General features: G+C 38.3%; 1 protein-coding gene across 1 annotated transcript; it reads right to left on the minus strand.

The window, feature by feature from the left end:
* Positions 1-4,056: 4,056 nt before the first annotated feature.
* Positions 4,057-5,603, minus strand: LOC136261410 (uncharacterized). Its single transcript, XM_066055412.1, has 2 exons — positions 5,573-5,603; positions 4,057-5,513 (listed from the first exon to the last, which is right to left on the minus strand). Exon 2 carries the CDS (start codon positions 5,505-5,507, stop codon positions 4,287-4,289), a length of 1,221 nt encoding a protein of 406 aa, XP_065911484.1. The 5' UTR covers positions 5,508-5,513; positions 5,573-5,603; the 3' UTR covers positions 4,057-4,286.
* Between the last annotated feature and the right edge of the window lie 15,314 nt (positions 5,604-20,917).

Here is a 20,917-nt window from a genome sequence, read left to right on the forward strand (position 1 = left end):
TATGGGTTGGGGGAAATGCAATGACATCATCAGATACTATACATGTAATAGCATTGCAATATATGGACAATCAGTCAATTGTTACTCTGTTGGTTAAGTGGTATATAGGAGTGTCACTCTTGGAGTGTGTACTACTGTGTGGTAGTGGGTATGAAACAAATAGTAATAGGATGGCTTACTGTCTGAGCTGTGCATGACTAACACTAACTACCATTTGGTTGCTAGGAGATGTTACATTCTTGCAAACCAAGGGAGGGTCCGCAAATATACCATGCCAACCCTCTGGTGTACTGAAAACCTAGCTTTGTGTATTAAATCGGTAGAGCAGTCATGTAAATACTCTAATAATGCAGTCAAGTGTATATATATCTGATAACAATCCTTGCACTGAATTTGACAGCTATTAAAAACACTAGTAATGTAAATTTTAGCTCATATTAGAAAATACTATGCATAAAACCTTTTGATCTTTGGGAGATAATGAGGTCTTTAAAATCCCTAAGAGACCTCTGGAGAGGTTCTCTAGAATGAGACCTCTTGATCTCCAGTTGAGGGAGTCAACACACAGCACACTTCAGTGAGCTTCCTTTTATATATAACAATGTAGAAAGTGATTGTGGATTCACATTTTGTGCAAGATATGATCGATATTTTTTTCAACCCGCAATCAATCAATCTAATCTCAAGTATAAATACACCCACACCATTTTATAAGTCAGTTAGAGACCACCAACTCAGATCTTCATGGCTTTAAAAAACCTCGGCTTCACCTTAAGTCTTTTAAATCACAAAGATCCTCATGGTAGGTCTCTAACTATTACTTAGGAGGTTTTGTATACACATTGAAATTTGAATGGTTTCATGTGTGTACTGAAACGTTGACTGCATTACTATGCAGAATGCAAAATTACATTATTCACGACAGTGTCATCATTATCAGTAACACAATTCCATAATCCGCTCTGGGTTAATAAAAAGTACATAAACTAGAGGAATAAAAATTGAAAATTTTAAAAGGGAGAATAGGGATCACTGAAAAAAGCCACGCTGGTATGGTAATGTAACCCAAAAATCCCTATTTTGATTTTTGACTCATTTCAAATGACAGAGCACGTAACTAAAAATTTATTACAGAGTCAAAATAGAGATTTGTGGTTTACATTACCACCGCAGCGATCCCTTCTTGTTTCATGGCTTTTTCAGTGATCCCTATTCTCCCTCTTCTATTTTATTCATCTAGCTTTGCGCATTATCCATGATCACAACAGTTAAGTTTGTATGATGCGTTTTGGTGGGCAAAGTTTATATTAAGTGAGAATTCTACTGAACAATACTACTGTTTGATTCACTGTTGTTGTAATATACTGAATAGGATCTTGCGATACAGTGCATTTTGTGTACCACATATGACCATGATACTGTATCATGATATAATGAAGTGGTCATAGTTAGTCATGACTGGTACGTACTGGCTAACATAGCCAACCATATCAGATAACCATCATTACTCAATGTTCTGTGAGTTAAGCAATATCCACTTTGAGGGTTAAATTTTAAAAGAACAAACAGGTAAGAGTACAGCAGTAGAAAGATCACTAGATTACTGTATCACTCTTATAATTATACTCTTTTTTAATAGAACACTCACTGACTGTTCTATTAGAGTATTTTGATACCAATATTGTCTAGGTGCAGTATTGTATCATGACACTAATTTACCGTATTGATATATTGCTGTATTGATATATATCACAAATGCCTACATAATACTGAATTAACCATGTGTTGCCTTTTCTGCAGCATTTGACTCCCTGTATTTTCATATTTGTTGCACATGATTTGGAAAAGACTCCATAAAGTAGCTATCACATTGAATCTGCATAATAGTAAGCAATATTAAGGCTTATGAGTGGGGCAGAGCATAATAAATAGTTACAAAATCAATAGAAGTTAGCTTCTGCTTATTGCATTGGTCTATAATCATCGTGGCCCCAACTAGACATTGGGTGACTTGCAGTTCGAATCCTGGAGATTTTTTTTCCTTACTTTGGCCCCTTTTCTGTTACACCTTATCAGTCAGTAAGTCAAGTCAGTAGGTCTAAGTCCCTGAAATTAGGTTAGGTAATCCTAAGGCTGCAGCACATGTTGCTGTCAGACCTTCAGTGCTGATCACTGTAAAGTGCTAATAATCATAATAATAATCATTTAGTAGTGGGCTGAAGGTTCCCTGAAGGCCCATAGCTAGCAACACTCAATAAATCCAATTTTGGCAACTCAGTCCAGTATAGTGTGATTAGTTACACCCGAAGAATAAGTACTAGAATCAGGGGCAGATCTAGGATTTTTTGAAAGGGGGGGGGGGGCCAAGCTGGATAGCTACATAAGCAACCAGCCAGACATTAGAAGATAGCAAGCCCCCCCACAAGGCCCCAGTGGTAAGATTCATGCAGTATGCATGGTCAAAATTAGCTATTTGGAATAATGATTACATTAGTGGCAGCCTATAGGGGGGTCTGGGGGCATGCCCTCCCCCAGGAAAAGTTTGAAAATTAGGCCCTCTAAAGGTGAATCCGAGAGTGTTTTTAGCAGTTTTCAGTGGAAAATGGAAAATAACGGAATTTCAGTATATCAAAACACTTTTACTTTTCCATTAAATCTATCATGCATGCATGATAATCTTTTCATTTGTAGCTACCTAGCATTTAGATGAGAAAACTAAAGGAGTGAAAGATGCCAACTCCACTTCATGGACACGGTCACCATACTCCCTCTTCTTCTGTTGCTCATGACGTTTATATACAGATGGAATAGAAGTATTGCGGTAGCTCTATGCATTTGGATGAAACACCCTTATGTCAAAAAAGGCACTTTGCCGCCGTCCCCAAAATCCACGAGCGTGAATATCGGCTCTGGCATCATCAATCTCACTGTCATGCAGGTGTTCTCTCACAATGCACACTCATATATATGATTCTCAATTAGTCTGCAGTTTGCCTAGCAACCATGTCCAATCACTTATCAATAATAGCTCAGTATCCAGACAGTTAAAATTATTCGTTGTACATTAAACTCATGTTAGAGTCTTAGCCATATAATATAGCAACACATGCACCAACACATTAATTTCACTGGTTGTCAATGCAGACAAGCATCCAGTTCCGCTAGCCAAGTAATTTGCTAAACTTTTATCTGTCATATGCTTATCTGCTAAACTTAATATCTAGTCTCATCAATTTTTTACTGTTTATGCTAATCAGTGGGATGGAACATTCTAATTTCAAGCTGATGTTGGTTTAACATTATTTTGTATACAATATCATGCATCTAGAAGTTGCTACTTCTATTAAATGCTCTTATTTGTGTATTGCCTGTATATTGTTATGTAAAGTTTGCATGCAGAGGTTATTGACTGAGTCTGCAAGTCAGTATAGTAGGAGCAGTGTTGATGATGGTCATGGTCTCCCTGCTGCATGCATCACTTGTCCGTATACATTAGGTATTACTTACTGAGTGTGTTTTCACATTCGTCTTATTGCATGGCAGAACTAAAAGGTAGTTTACCATTGTTTTGACTATATGCTACAGTAACTATAGCTTACTAGATAACTGTTTGTTTCTAAACGCATCTGTACACTTACACAATATCATGTATTCTGTCTCAATTTTCATGTACACATTATAGAAATTTATGTTATACTCATACGTGGGTCCTGTGTTTTGACCTACATATATTCACAGTTATATATAGTGTATACATTGAAAGTTTCATATCTTCTATGCCATAATTATGTGTTTAGTCATGCCATGTCATGCTTGTGGTGAAGGGAGTAGCTAACAGAAGGAAATTATATAAATATATAGGAAGTGGTTACTGAACTGAAAGGTTTTTATTTTTGCATCTAGTAGTTGACCTGAGCATTCGACTTTAGGGGATGTGTCTAGTAGTTGCTCCAAGCCTTCGACTTTAGGAGCCATGAAAAGTAGTATTAGTGTTAGGGTCAGGTTCAGCTTTCACCTTTAGGTTACGTTCTTCTTAACTATATACTGAGACTAGCATGTTTTACACTAGCATGTAGACATACATGTTTTACACAAGTCTCACACATCTAACCAGTTTTACACATGATGCAAATCCATATGTCCTGTGCCTATATGAAGTACTATGTGTACTAATCATTTAATACTATGGCTATATGTTGTTAGCTTAGTAAAGTATATGCTATTCACAAGCAAATCATTTACCCCAAGACTACATCTGAAGTATATACAATTTTGCACTCTTAGAATCAAGACACAGCTACCAAAGGTATACGCAATTCTTTATAAACTCCATCATTATTTTGTTCTTTTGTAGACTTTCTTGATCTGATTATAGAGGTAGAACTTCTCTTTTTACTTAGAGACATCTTCCTCACACCATTACGAACTTTACTTGACGATGCAAACAATATAAACAAGAACACTTGCTCAATCAGTGTTCCACTGCTAACAGCAGGAATGGTATTATTAGCTGAAACTTCAATTGCATAAAGGATAGTCAATAGGATGATACTCACTCCAATTGTAGTTGCTAGAGCAATGGCGATCCGAAAATTAGTTGATATTGTTTTACAACAAGATTTACTGACCAAAAAATATAAAGTAAGTCCTATAGAAAAGACTATGATCTCTAGTAGAACAAATAGAGCAGATTCTGCAAGGGACACGACTCGAAATACAGAAACAGCATCAAGATCAAATTGCCTGCCAAAGCAAAGTGAATCTCTTTTGCTATAAAACTTTCCAGTGACAGCCAAGTCAATTAGTATTGCTGACAGGAAACACAGTATGGATGACACCAAGGCAAAAATGACAAAATTAATCATCAGGCGTCTTTTATCTATCGTATCCTGTGATTGTAACTGATAACTTTTATACATGAGATAAGCAAACTGGAACTGAATAACAACTTTGTTTGCCTGATACACTAGTATTAAATAGTATAACATACTGGCTGACACTACACATGCTGTTGAGTTCTCACTCCCATCTTTGATAAAGCTGTAGGTGAGGGATATGATTAAGACAACTGTAGTCATAATCACGATACTGCACAGCATCATGACCAAAACGCCTGCCATTGTACGCAACTCTTTGAACACCAGGTGTAGAATAATGTTAATGATTGCTACCAGTATAGTGGCAACATATATCACCATCAAGATTATAAACAGTCCTTTAGAAATACTATCAATTTTTTTCCCATTACATTTAGTACCATTTGATGGAGCAATGAAAATCACTGTACTATTAATTGTAGTACTTATTATAACATGTTCAGTTTTATTAACAATGTCCTGTAACTCACTGGTGAAGTTATCGCTAATTCTGATTGTATTCTGATTCACAAAACAATACTGAGACTCATTCAGTGCTATTACCTCCAGATTTCCATCGTTCATAACAGCACCATTCACAAACACACTGAGAAACACTAGCACGCTTAACCGTGATATTAAAATGACCATTTTGAACTACAACAATGCATAAATAGCTACGTAAAATAGTTGTATACGATAAACTACAGAATGACCTTTTCTTTTCCCCGACCCTACTTGGTATAGTCTATGCAGTCACGTGAGCCCGTTGGGCATCATCGAAAATCATTCATAGTCACTGGGACTCTGGGCCCGGGAAAAGTATGTAAACAAGCAGCAAAGGACGGAGGTTGGTTGCTGCTGCTGGCTGCTGGTTGCTGGCTGCTGCTGCTTGTTACCAGTAACTTGTTGCTTCAGTGCTGCTGCTTGCTTATTTTGGACGCTGCTGCTTCTGCTAAAAAACTTATTAAACAATGATAATGTGTTATTGCCCAAGTGCTATTGTCATTTACAGTGTGGAACTCAAAAAGAGTATATAAACACAGATAATTATACATAAGGGAAGAGGTGCAAGGATAAGCCATCTTTAATTTATATAATATTATACAGTTCTAGCTATAAGCTGGCTTTGTTTTGAATCATCCGCTTTGTGTGCACTAGATGATGGCAGTGACGTAGCCAGGAAAAAATTTTTACCGAGGCAAAGTTTATGCATTGACTTAATTGAGAGGGTCTGCTTCTGACTCAACTGATTTACAAAATTACTTTCAAGTGTGGGTAGTACAGCATTTGCAGGTTGACTATCTGGTTGGATGGAAGAAAGATTCTGAGCGTTTTTCTACATGCCATAAAAAATGCTCCAGCTTAGTTAACGCTACAGTATAGCTCCCAAGCTTCAATTATTAGACTAGTTTAATTGCATTCAACACAGCTTACCCTGGAGATATTTTGAGTGTTCAGGTCATCCATGGACTGCAATGGAGGTCATAGTCATGCACACTATACTTTTTATTGATTTGATGTGATGTTTAAGTCAGACTTTCATGTGATGCTCAACTGCATGTGCTAAGCATGTCAAGCTAGGGAGTCTGTGGAGGCATGCTCCCTCAAGGAAAATTTTGAAAACATATTCTTTGAAATGGCATGTTGAGGTTATATTTTTGATTGTAACTGCTAATGCATATGATATGCATGAACAATTAGCTCAATGCAATACCATGCAGTTGACACATTGGAACTTTTGAAAAGTAATGCAAACTAACATAAATGTAAATGAATTAGACCAAGCAGTGTAATGAGGACAGTGGCTATAATCTGTACTGAATGCTCTATTAGAGTATAATTATTACGATGACTGCTCTATTAGAGTATCTCGATCTTTTTACAACTGAATTCAACTGAGTAGCTGAAAGTGGTCCAGCATTGTGTCACCATGGCCTTCCAGCCCTGCTTATAGTGCTACAGCCATAGATTCTATTATGTGTGGTACAGTAATGCTGTCTAGTAACGTTTGAGTAGAAAATCCGGGGTGCCAAAACTCATGCAGGCCTGCTCAGCCTGTTGTTGAGCATTTTTACCGAGGCAGCTGCCTCGGTTGCCTCAATGGTAGCTACGCCACTGGATATTATAGTAGTGAGTATTTTTAGTTGCTGCAAATATAAAAATCTTTGCTGTATACAATTTAAGCTCTTCTTCTCTGAGTCCAACTATTTACGATATTGCAAAGTAAAAAATGATGTAGCTATTCCAACGTATTCCAATAGAGCAGTCAAAGATATCCAAATTCTTAAGTCAGGACTTGCTATTTCTTTTGTATATAAATCTGTGTGCATTGTTAATTTTCGGGTTTGTAGCTATATACAATTGTGCAATTTGGGACACTGTCCTAATTGTCAACAATTATGAAAATACAATGTTCAAATTTCATATATATATATATATATATATATATAGTCTTGGATCAGATCACCAAAATATCTGCTGTAGACAATGACTAAAATTTAAACACTCTTCAGTTACACTGTAAAAAACAAAACAAACAAAAACTGAAGTGTACCGTGGACACCAAATTGTTCCAATAGTACAGACACCATATATTCACCATTGGTGTGGTGTACTGTGGACACTTCAGTTTTTACAGTGTATAACTAAATGCAATGCTTCATTTATACATTTAGCAATGTTCAACGAAAGCGTCTGTTAAGGTTTCTCATCAAAGACTATTGTACAAACTCTCACATTATGGCATCAATAGACCTTTGTTTAGGGTGTAACTAATCACTGGACTGGACTACTGGACTGGAACACTGGGCTGGACTACTGGACTGATATATTTTTGGTTTTTACACATTCTGAGGTTGGTTTTATTGAGCCTTGCCATAGCTAAGGGCCTTCAGAAAACTTGCAGTCTGCTACTAAAACGATGAGTGTGAGGAGTGGAGTAAGCAAAAACTTGACTTCTCACTACTTGTTATGCTCTACAGCATTTATACACTTCTTAGTATTGTGTTTTGGAGATTGTGTATATAGCAATAGCTAGCCAAAAGTCATTTTACTATATTTGTACTACCTATGATACACCGTAGCTATCCTTGAACTAAATAGCTCAGACCCCTGGGACACAACCTATCCTTCCTAAGACAATCTATTGTAGCTAAGTTCATTCCTACATGCAATATACAAACTCATTGCACAACTGTAGGGTTTTTCTGCTATCATGATGAGTTCTTACATGTGCTGGTTGGTGTACTATAATATGTGATCAAATTTATTACCATTGTACAAGCTTGCTACTGTCTTCAAGACATTATCATTGGTTAACCATAACTAGCACATTCCCTGCAGCATACTGATAAGGAGTATAGCCTGTATAGGTAGGTATATGTACTGTAGAAGAACATTATCACCAGAAGTCAGTTTTTGCTTACTCCTCACACTCATCATTTTAGTAGCAGACTCCAAGTTTTCTGAAGGCCCTTAGCTAGCGAGACTCGATAAAACCAACCTCAGAATGTGTAAAAACCAAAAATATGTCAGTCCAGTAGTCCAGTGTTCCAGTCCAGTAGTCCAGTCCAGTGATTAGTTACACCCCTTTCTTTAACTGGATTAAGGACTATCTATCTAATAGACAACAGAAAGTTACTATGGGTGTGCTTCTAGCAGCCTCACAAGTCATGTCAGGAGTACCTCAGGGTTCTGTCTTGGGGCCCTTACTATTTTTGCTTTACATAATGACTTACCGACAGAAATATCCTCTACCATTTGGTTCTATGCATGCCGATAATGTTATTATTTACAGACCTATTGTTTCTACTGAAGATGTGCTTCTGCTTCAACAAGATCTAGAGATATTGGCACAATGGGTCAAAATGCGAGCATCTACTCATAACAAACAAACATTCACCTATCTTATCTGACTATAACATAAATGGCTATATCATTAACAAGGTTAGCTCTAGCCAATATCTTGGAGTCACAATTACTAACCTAAGTTGGAGTAAACACATCAATAATGTTGTGAATTAAGCAGAGGTTTTCTCCAAAGAAATTTAAGACAATGTTCAACATCAGTGAAATCGAAAGCTTACTTAGGCCAATAGTAGAATATGCATCTGTAATTTGGTCCCCTATACCAATTGTGACAAAACTGCTTTGGAAAAGGTACAGTGTAAAGCTGCCCGATTTGTGTGTAATGATTTTTCAAGTTATTCAAGTGTCGCATCAATGCTTTCTGAACTAAAGTGGAATTCATTGGAAGACAGACGGATTCAATCAAGACTTATTATGTTTTAAAAAATTCTAAATGAGGTAGTTGAAGTTCACTTTAGTCACTATCTGCACCCATCTGGAACAAAAACTTGAGGTCACCAGCAAAAGTTTAAACAACTTCAAGCAAGGCCCGGATAAATTCTTATCATCATTCATTTTTGCCAGCCACCATACACGAATGGAACTCTTTGCCAAGAGATGTAGTTGATTCTTCTTGTGTAGATGAGTTTATGAACAAATTGTACATATGTGATGATGTCAGTAGCTTGTAACAAGAGATTTGATTAATGTGACAAGCAATAAACATTACACTCAGGTCAATGTTGTAACTAGAATATAAAAATTGTGTATTCTAATGTTTGATTGAGTCTCTGTTATGTCACAGTTGTGGTTGTAGTGATTTTGCTCTCTTTTATGATTAAAGAAAGATAGACATTGACTGCCATATTTACTTGCTTGGGGCCTCCTGGAATTATAAAGAGGGTCTTCCATGCTACAGTGGAGGTCCTACCGAGATTTGACACAGACCAGCAGGAGGACTGCCTTTCAGGAGGTGAGACTGTTAGAGAAGTAGTTCAGCAGTAGCTAGCAGGAATAGGCTTACAGACAGTTTGCTAAGAGATTCCAAAGTGTTGCTAGACTTTAACCATTATGGAAAAACTGCAAATGGAGAGAGCAACTGTGACCTTTCCTCTCAATTCAAAGAGATTCCAGTTATACCAAGTGCAACACATTGCAGGGGCCTTGCACTACAGCTTCAGGTAGTGACCTGTTAGTAATGGTGTGTGGTAAACTGCATGACAATCACCATGACCCTTCCAATGTTCAAGTTGTGGCCACAAAGACTGAGGGAAGAGAAGAATTGTCACTGCACGATATGGATGGTGTGTTTCTAAGAGTTCCGGTCTTGAAGGAGGAGCTATCTGGAACATCACTAGCTCCAGGAAGTGAAGTTTCAGTTCCAACCTTGGTGTCAGGTTCATCAAGGACACCACCAGCCTGAGATAGTGAGGAAAGGGAGAGTTTTCCTTTAGAAGAAAAACGTGTGGAGGAAGTCCTGAGTCTAATGAAAACTGAGTTGACAAATACACGACTGCAGTTACAATCAGCTCAGGAAGAAATAGTGTGCCTGAGAGGGGAATTGTCAGCACAACAACAGAGACTTCTGGAAGCCCAAGAGGTCATTGAGTTAGAGAGCGCCAAAGTGAAAAAATTGGCTGCTGAAAAGGAATCCCTCCAACGACATTTACAGTTGCCATGTTCACAGGTACACAATCTCCAGGAGGAGGTCAAAAGGGGTAAAGAAGAATTAAAGAGCTTTGGCAGATAAATTGCAAGCAGCTTACAGTTCATGACAACCTGATGTTTGAAAAGGAGGAAGAGATGAAACTAGTACAGGACAGACTGAATGAAGTAGAAATGGAGCTAACCAGGCTGAGGGTAGAAGGAACAGGTATAACAAGTTTGTCAACTCTACCAGTTTTGTCATTTGCTAGTGTAACCCCTAGTACTACATGTACAGTGTCTTCTGTATTACATGACCCCCAGGAGGTAAGGACAGGTCATGTAGATTTCTTGAGGCAAACAAGTGTTACTAGCAATGTCCTATTTCTTCAGTCAGGCATGATGCAATCTACATCCAAACTTTCAACAAATAGTCAGCAACATACAGGCAGATATTTATACCAGTATACAGTACAGCCTACACAGTGGCAACCACACGGGTTATTTGGACCTGTGGGCCCTTCTAATAGTTCAGGGATGAATTTGGTAACCAATCCATATGTGTCATTGTCTAACACTTTATTCTATAGCAGACCTATCAGTTCCATCGGTACAACAAGTAGTGGATTTCCAACTGTTACTCTCCTGCTTGGTCACTGTCAGGTACAACGACGTCGTGGGAAAGCTCCCCCTATAGATGAGTTTACCGCAGAAGACAGTCAGATCACAATTGATGATTGGATACTGATACTGGAGCATGCTGCTAGTTGGAATGGTTGGACAGAGGATGAGTCATTAATGCAGTTAGCTGGTCACCTTAGAGGCCAAGCACTGCTAGAATGGAAATTATTAGATTCCAGAGACAAAGCCACTTATCACTCAGCTATAAAAGCATTGAGGGAACGTCTTGACCCTGGAAATCAGTCAATAGCAGCTTTGGATTTTCAACACACCAGCCAAAAGCCAAGTGAGACCATATCTGGTTTTATATGGCGATTGGAGAAAGTGTTTCAAACGGCATTTGGTCATGAAAATCTGTCAGCAGAAACTAGAGATATGTTATTGTATGGACAATTACAAGAAGGTCTGTCATACACTTTAATGGAGTTTCTATCAGTATCTGGTTCTCAGAACTATAGAGAATTGTGTGTAGCAGCAAAGAAAGAAGAGAGAGGTTGGCTGAGTTAAAGAAGAAGCAGCAGTATTTGAAGAGTGATAAATCATCATCATTGTCAGATAGTTTTAATAAAAGGTCACTACAAAAAAGTTACAACAGTACCCAGAAATCTGGAGGTGACTGGAACAAACATAAATCATTTGGGAAGCAGCAATCTTTGAGGTGTTATTTGTGTGACAGCCCAAATTATTTGGCTCATGACTGTCACACCTGCAAAACTGAAAAAGACAGGTGCTCAGGAGAAGAAAGATAACAAGATGATCCGGACAAGGTCTTACACTGATAATGGTAGAGAATCTCGATGTGTAGAGGTAAAAATTGAAGGAGTTCCTGTCACTGGATTGATAGATACAGGATCGGACATAACCATTGTCGAGGTGATCTGCTTTACCACATTGTGTCAACAGCAGGGTTAGAGGCTAGCAAGATCAGATCAGCGGATCAGAGGGCATGTACATATGATCAAAAGCCCATAACATTAGATGGGCAGATAGACCTGAACATCAGTTTTGGTGAGAATACATTGTGTACTACTGTATTTATCAAGTTAGTAGCTCCTGATGCACTATTATTGTCTGAAGCTGTATGCTGTACCTTAGGTGTAGTCATGCATGCATGCAGCTATCATCCTAATGTGCAGGTTGTACAGAAAGGTCCTGTTACAATAACACCCATCACTATCCCTATTAAGAAGGATATTCTGCCACTTGGGGAAGACCAGGACACGGAGTCCCAAGTCAGTATGGAGACAGTGTCTACTGTAGAAGTAAGGCCAAGGGAGACTAACACACTAGGAGAGCTGACTAACAACACCATCCCTAGCACAAACCTTCGAAGTGACATAAATGATGAAAAAGAAGAGCCTAGTTTACAGGAGCCAAGTGAACCGAGTGTGTTCTCAAGCAAGAAATGAGTAATATCTCACAAGTGAGTCTGATTAAAACTGTACATTTGCCTGCCAATTTCACTGCAGTAGTACCAGTACAAGTTCTGAATGTGAAAGGTACAGTTATGTTAGAGCCTTCAGATTCACTGGACACCTCATTGAAGATTGTAGAGTCTCTTATAGAGGTCAAAGAGGATGGCTCTTTTGCAGTAGTGGTAGCCAATACTGGAAAGTCAATGTACCAGTTACAGAAAGGTATGGACTTAGGTCAAGTTGATGAAGTGGAGTTAGTTATTGCCAAAGATGAAGACTTATTTGTTGTCCATGAAGGGTCAGTTGAGAAGACAGTAAAGCCCCTACTAGGTCAAGTAAACTTGTTTGGTATCAGCCTACAATATGAGAGAACAGTTGAACGAATTAAGTGGAGACAACAACAGATGACCAAGATGCTGAAGGAGTCAAACAAACTACTTTCAGAAGAGCACTTACCTTTAGAAGATCTGTTAGTAGAGTATCAACATATTTAGTCTAGAAGAAGATGAGAGAGGGGAGACTGACCTGATTGAATTTGAGATCAAGTGATGAGGCCCCAAGGAAACAGTCAGTGAGAAGAACACCTTTTGCTGCCCACCAAGAGATAGCAAATCAACTAGAGAGGATGCAGAGAAGTGGAGTTATCACACCATCTAAGAGCCCATGGTCCAGTCCCATTGTCTTGGTCTGGAAAAGGGATGGAACACTACGATTTTGTGTAGATTACCGTGTTCTTAATTCTGTTACCAAGCCAGACCTATTCCCTTTACCAAGAATCAATGACCTTTTAGACCAGTTGGGGAAATCCAAGTGTTTTACGACATTAGATCTTGCTGGCAAATTAAAGTTCATGAGAACAGCCAAGAGAAGACAGCATTCATTACCCACCAGGGATTGTATGAATTCGGAGTGATGCCATTCGGTGTAATGAATGCACTTGCTGTGTTCCAGCATTAATGCAGAGAGTATTGCATGGAATACAGTCTGACAGTGGAAAAGAATTTGTATAAGTCTATTTGGATGATGCAATAGTCTTTTCAGAATCCTTGCATGACCATGTCGTTTACCTGAGAGCTGTGTTTAATTGTTTAAGGAGAGCAGGCTCGAAACCCAACCTAAAGAAATGCAAACTAGATTTGTTTGTGATGAAGTAGATTACTTGGGTCATTTGGTGACACCATCTGGATTGAAGCCAAATAACCGGAATTTGGATGCTGTAAGGCATTTCCCCACTCCCACTAACTTGAGGCAGTTGAGACAGTTCTTTGGGCTAACATCTCATTATATCGTCGTTTTGTTATGGGTTATGCCAAGATTGCTCACCCATTGTATTTACTCACTAAGAAGGGAGCAGCTTTCCAATGGACAGCTGATTGTGAAGTAGCCTTTGGAAGTTTAAGGAGCAGGTTATTAACAACACCCGTGCTTGCCTATCCAGATTTCGATAAGGATTTCACGCTGGAAACTGATGCTAGCAAACAAGGCTTGGGAGCCATACTGTCACAGTACCAAGGTGATAAGAAGTTACATCCGGTAACATATGCTAGCCATTCTGTGTCCACAGCTCATGCTGAGTCCAACTATGCCATCACAAACCTAGAAACGTTAGCAGTAGTTTGGGCCATTACTCATTTTAGATATTACCTTTATGGTCACAATGTGACTGTCATAACAGATCATGCAGCTGTTAAGGCCATTCTAGGAGCGCCCAACATGCTTGATGGTGGAGCAAGTTATACGGAAGTGGAATTAAGAAAATGGAAATAATTCACAGGGCAGGAATGAATAATCAACATGCTGATGCACTTTCACGGCAACCTGTCTTACCTGCACCACCTGACTCGGAGGCCAATTTAGAAGTTCAAGTTGCTCACATTTCTGGCACTGATGATAGTAAACCTGATACCATCAGCTCTTTACTATGCAAAGATCCTGGTCCTGGTGACAACCATGAGAGCAAATCTTTAGCAGTTAAGGGATCCTAGTATACAGCCAATCATTCAGTATCTGTAAAAGAAAGTTCTGCCAGTAGAACCTCAACTTGCAGCAAAGGTAGTTGCTCAAGCCTCCACATACACAATAGTTGATGACATCCTTTATTTCAATGGACAGAGAAGGGTGATTCTCCTAGAGTAGTGGTACCTTGTGGATTGCAGCAAAGCATGATGGAGGAGTACCACAGTGGTATCATGGAAGGACACTTTTCTGGTCCGAAGATCTACAAAACCATGTCTCGTCAATGGTGGTGGCAGAACATGTATCAAGATATCACCAACTACACCAGTGGTTGTGCCCAATGTGCTATTGTCACTGGCTCAGGGAGAAGACAGCTGCCCCCAATGCAACCTATTCCTGTAGACCATCCTGATATCATGGAGCTACCTTTGACAGCTAATGGCAATAAATACGCAATTGTATTTCAAGACCTCTTTACCAAATGGCCAATGGTTTATGCTACACCTGACCAGAAGGCTGAAAGAATTGCTAAGCTCTTGGCTCAAGAAATAGTGCCAATGTTTGGAGTACCAGAGGCATTGCTATCAGATCGAGGTACAAACCTATTGTCGTGTCTATGCAGGATGTGTGCAAGTTGCTTGGAATGAAAAAGTTGAATACCACTGCACACCACCCCCAGTGCAATGGGATGATAGAACGGTTCAACCGAACCTTGAAGGCTATGTTAAGGAAACACGTTTCTAAATTTGGAGTGCAGTGGGACACATACTTATCAGGAGTCCTGTGGGCTTACCACAACACACCACACTCTTCAATCGGTGAAAAACCATCATTTTTGTTCTTTGGATTTGATTGCCGTCATCCAACAGAGGCTGCCACTTTACCATCTAGGTCATTGAAGCTAACTGATGTGGCAGATTATCGAGAAGAACTCGTACTATCCCTATCAACAGCAAGAGCCTTAGCAGCCAAATCAATTTTAAAAGCTCAGGAACATCAAAAGACTGGATATGATAAGCATGCTAAACCAAGTAGACTCAGACTAGGAGAATGGGTTCTGATTCACTTCCCACAAGACGAGACAGGGAAACAACGTAAGCTGTCAAAACCTTGGCACGGACCTTATCGAATCACCTCATGTGATAATCCAGATATTACAGCAGTCAAGATTTTCTTCCCTACAGACCCATCTATCCAAGTGCATCAATCTAGGGTCATCAAATGTCCACCTACATTTCCTACCGACTTTTACTGGTATGGTGGAAGGAGATCAAAGCCTGGCAGGCCTCCTAAACAAGTGCAAAGGCAGTTGGAAGAAATTGATGTAGAAGTTGAACGTTCAGGTACATAATAATTCTACTAAACTAACACATGGACATGAAGACCAGACAAATTCTCAGGTTGATAATGATGTGTTGCCTGTCCCCAACAGTACAGAGTCAAGCAATAGTCCTGAGTCAGAGGAGAAGGATCAGACATTTGTAGCTACTAAGAGCTAGAAACAGAGAAGTGAACAGTCTAAGCTTAACAAATGTCCATACTCGTTAAGGAGTCATCAGAAGAACAAGTCCTTGGATGTTCTAAAACATGACACTCGGGACGAGCTTAACTAGGGACGGACATGATGTGATGATGTCAGTAGCTTGTAACAAGAGATTTGATTAATGTGACAAACAATAAACATTACACTCAGGTCAATGTTGTAACTAGAATATAAAAATTGTGTATATTCTAATGTTTGATTGAGTCTCTGTTATGTAACAGTTGTGGTTGTAGTGATTTTGCTCTCTTTTATGATTAAAGAAAGATAGCCATTGACTGCCATATTTGCTTGCTTGGGGCCTCCTGGAGTTATAAGGAGGGTCTTCCATGCTACACATGCACACATACACTCATGTTTGAGTTTTGTGCATCACTAATAAATAAATAAATAAGCTTCCATGCATGTAGTTGTTCAAGAAACTTATAATCTGCCTGTAAAGACAGTATATTTTTGTTATGTATTGTGGTGTACAGCTTCAGAAGTGGTGGAGAAGGCCAAAAAGTGAAAGGCAAACCTTAGTAATATAGTAAATTTAAAGCTCTGTACATAACAAATATGGATGGATCCTTTGGGGAGTCTGGGGATGTACCTGAAGTTTAGAACTCTGAGATTTTACACTATTTTACAGTGTGTTTTACTGGTAAAGTAAGTAACTATGTTTTAATAACAATAATAATTATGTGAATGTTCTATTAGAGTGGTTGACTGCTTTATTAGAATACACAAGCTTTGACCAGTAAAAGTGGGGGGTGGAGGCATCATCTGAGGATGGCCCTTCTGGAATCTCCCCCCCTCTCACTATCTATCATAGTATATAGCTTAACTGACTCAGAGGTCACAAGCAAACAGCAAACATGCAAGAAAATAGACAGTAAGTCATTAACACAGTAATGGACTCAATACCACTTGCCATTCTTTTGTAGTTGAGTTTAAGGTAGTGTAAATCAATGATCTATTATCACATAAGTATGGCTATAGTATTTGTGAGCACTTGATAACACTAAAGACTACCCAAACTAAAAACATGTGCTCGGCAATGTATACTAAGTGATATTAAAAAATCTACTTCACTTACAAAGAACTATATGTGCCTGACACATTCTAATAATCAGATAGTTAACTTATTGACATTATTATTATTAAAAGGTTTCATTGGTTAATTACCAATTTGTTGAACAATTGTCACTTTTATGCTGTATTTAAATGACTTCCTGGTTAACTGTTCATTGGTATGATTTCATTTTGTAACATATTATACTCCTACTATGCAACAGTAACAACATTAACAGGACACTATGTGGTTCAATGGTACATTCCACCTAGAGTGATTTCATTTCATGTGACACATCCACTCCTACAACCAACTAACCAACTGTTGTGACAACGAATGACGACGACAATATGAATGTGAAAATTGTTCACACCAATTTAAAAAATTAATATAAGTCTCAGTCTAATTAGACAAATGCATCACTAGAAAAATGGCAAAGTATATAATTTTATATCTCTACATCTGTGAAGACCATATGTGGCAACTACTGTAAGGGTGGTGATGTGGTTTAGAGAACTATAACTAATTAAGTGATTTAAGACTTTTAAGTATGTCTTGTGAAATTGTGAATGAAGAGTTGGCAAGTGTACTTGCACTCAAAGTTGACAGTATGAACTTTTCCTGATGAAAAAATATGAAAAAACAGAATTACTTGTCCCACTAGAGTGCCACTTGTAGTTGAGAAATTAAATACTTAAAAGTCCCAACTGTAGCAATGATGCATGACTCACACTTTGGTCACAGTGTCAACAGTTTACATCAAGTTTTATTATATATAACCAGGAATATCTATTTGTCTCAAACTGCCATGTAGCTAACTTATAAACAAGTGTCACATGTACAAGGTGACACTGTATCAATTAATCCAGCCGTGTACTGGCCAAGGTTTAAGATATTTATTTATACACTGACAAGAGACCATCATATTAAGTTATTGAACATCATTCCAAATGCCAATCAAAGATCCATCATGCAGAACTGTTAATAAGCATGTGGAGCAATTTGCCAGTATACTCAGATATAGCTAAGGAATTAGTTAGGTGACTGCACAGTTTTCAATGCAGATGTTTTGTGATGCCAGGACCTAGAGCTACATAGCATCATAGTTAATACTTTGCCGAGAGGGAGACATACACTATGAGAAGGGAAAGGAAGTATGGGGGCTTGCTCTCAGAGAAATTTTAGACTTTCTGAAGTTGAATTTGCAATCAATTTCTCAGCAGATATATAATGATTGACTGTTGTATTAGGGTGGCTGCTCTATTATGGCATCTGGTTGGTGCTTTAAGGCATGCATATTGTGTGTGTGTGTGTGTGTGTGTGTGTGTGTGTGTGTGTGTGTGGTGTGTGTGTGTGTGTGTGTGTGTGTGTGTGTGTGTGTGTGTGTGTGTGTGTGTGTGTGTGTATGCGTTCATGCCATGCAGTCTCAAGTGACATGTAAAGAAAACACATCCCACCCATCATGGATACAATGCGTTTCTACTGTTGCTGCTACTTGCTTCTGTTGCATACTACTGCACTTTCTTGCACTACTGATGTTGTCTTGTTGCTTTACCTGCATGTATGCATGCTGTTGTTTCTTGCTCTCTTGCTGCTGCCGTTTGCTTGCATGTTTGTTACTGCCTGATATGCTATTGTTTGCATGCTGCTGCTGCTGCTGCTGCTTATGTACTTGCTTGCGTAGTTAAAAGTTAGAAGTAAATTTTACTACTAATTTCTACCACATTGCTTAAATAAATTATAGTGACTGTAGTGAGTTTCAGTGAGCTCTAGTAACCTTCACTAGTGACAGTAATAAAAAAACCATCACTACTTAGTATTGTGGCAGAGATTAGTAGTGACTTCACTAGTTTGTTTTACTGTTTATATACTAGTTTGATTGCTGTTGTCTTGTTTTTGTTGGTTTGTTGTTGCTGCTGGCTGCTGTTTAAAAATGTTTATCATACAGTTTCACATGTTGGCTTTATTTTAAATCAATATGCCATGTGCATCAGTTATAGCAAGTAAAACACTCCAAGAATCATTTAAAAATTACTCCTCCAAAAAATCAAAAAAATACCATCTACTCTGTGTATATACCAAATCACTAATGTGCTTGAAATAGTCAGCACTTATCTTGGTCTCACACTGTTTGAGTGCAAGATACAAAGGCATAATGGTCTCTGCTGAAAATACATTCCAGCACAGTATTGAAGAACAGTCAAGTACTAAATGTAGGACTTCGTTCTTAATAAAAAGGACGAATCTGTGTACTTGGAATATGCTGCATATAGTTTATACAGTTCCCTCAAGTCTGCAAATGGGGAAAACAAGGATCACTGTTTACTTTCTTGTTGATGATATCACTTTGGATCAGATCTCTGCAATTTAAGCAACACTGCATGACTCTTGATGACAAATTACTGGTTACATAGTCTATAGTAAGAGCGCACCTAATGTCTTGTAACTATGAAAACAAACATGAGTTATAAAAAACAGATGGTAAGAAAAATGGATGATAAATCATCCACAAAAGTGTTGAACTCAATACAACCCTTAGGGGTGCCCCACTTGTCACCTACTGACACTCTTTGCAATCCAACTTTGTAATTTTCCTCAGTTTAATGGAAACATATTCTGAAGTACAATATATAATGATATTTATAGGGAACCCATTGCTTAAGGTTCAAATGGCTGTCAGGGCCTGGATTGTGTGGTAAGCAAAAGATATTCTCACAGTAATTAAATAGCACTAGCTAAACTAAATGGATCATATATAATTACAGGTTTATACAGAACAATATTAGAATTAGCTAAAAATTACTACATAGCTAATAGTATGACAAGTTGGAAATCAAGTGCAATTTGACTAGCTAAAGTTACATGGTCACATGAATATATAAAATAATAGGTCTGACTGGCAAATATGTGGATAATTATTACAGATTTAGTACGGATACTTGTTAAGATCATGTGATTAATTTTTGCCAACTAGATGCCATTAAGAAACGACATACAACAGGAGTGGATTTAGGGTTTAGCAAGAGGGTGCACCATGACCAGGGTGATAGCTATATAAAGCAGGGGGTCTGGGGGGGCACAGTCTCTGGCACAAAAATAAAAAATATTTATTTATATGTTTCAAGACTAAAATTATTAATGTAGAGTTGTTTCATGCACAGTATCTATCAAGAGCTGTAGGGATCAGTGACAGTCATGAGTAATTCAGCTATGAGCCAGGACCAAGTCCATTTTGAACAATCCTAGCAGGCTATATAATAGCTAAGTGTGCCTATGGGTTGGTAGATCCAAGTTTTCATACTCAGCAATAACTGTGGAGGATTATTAAGTGTTACATGTGGTGAATGTTCTATTAGAGTATTTGACTGACTGCTCTGTTAGAGTATCTCAATCTTTGTGTGTGTGTGTGTGTGTGTGTGTGTGTGTGTGTGGGGGGGGGGGGGGGGGGGGACATGTTGCATAGGTAAAGTGCAAATAGTTCACTTCCTAAATAAAACTGCTATGCAAAGTTGTAACAAACAGATAGTAATAACTAACAAACAGATAGTGATAACTAGTATACTGCTTGAGTAAGCCACTTCAGGCGGTTACTAATGTTTACTCTCTTGTAGTACTCAAATGGCTTTCTGGTAAAATTTGTTCCAGTATATAGCATTATTTACAAGACACACTATATGTGAAGTTATCACATTGCATGTCAGTATACAGAGAATACATGTCAGTATACAGTCAGTATACATGTCAGTATACAGAGAAGACTTTCAATGATATATTCCACTTAGAGTGATTATATAATCATTCATATTTGTTCTGGTCATGGAATGTGATTAATTTGTCTCAGTAATGAAGGCACTTATCACTGATGCTTCTGTGACAACAAACACCTTGACCTTGGGGGTATGAAAACTGCTCATAGCAAGTT

Source organism: Dysidea avara, chromosome 7 (genome assembly GCF_963678975.1).
Source record: "Dysidea avara chromosome 7, odDysAvar1.4, whole genome shotgun sequence".
Lineage (NCBI taxonomy): Eukaryota > Metazoa > Porifera > Demospongiae > Dictyoceratida > Dysideidae > Dysidea > Dysidea avara.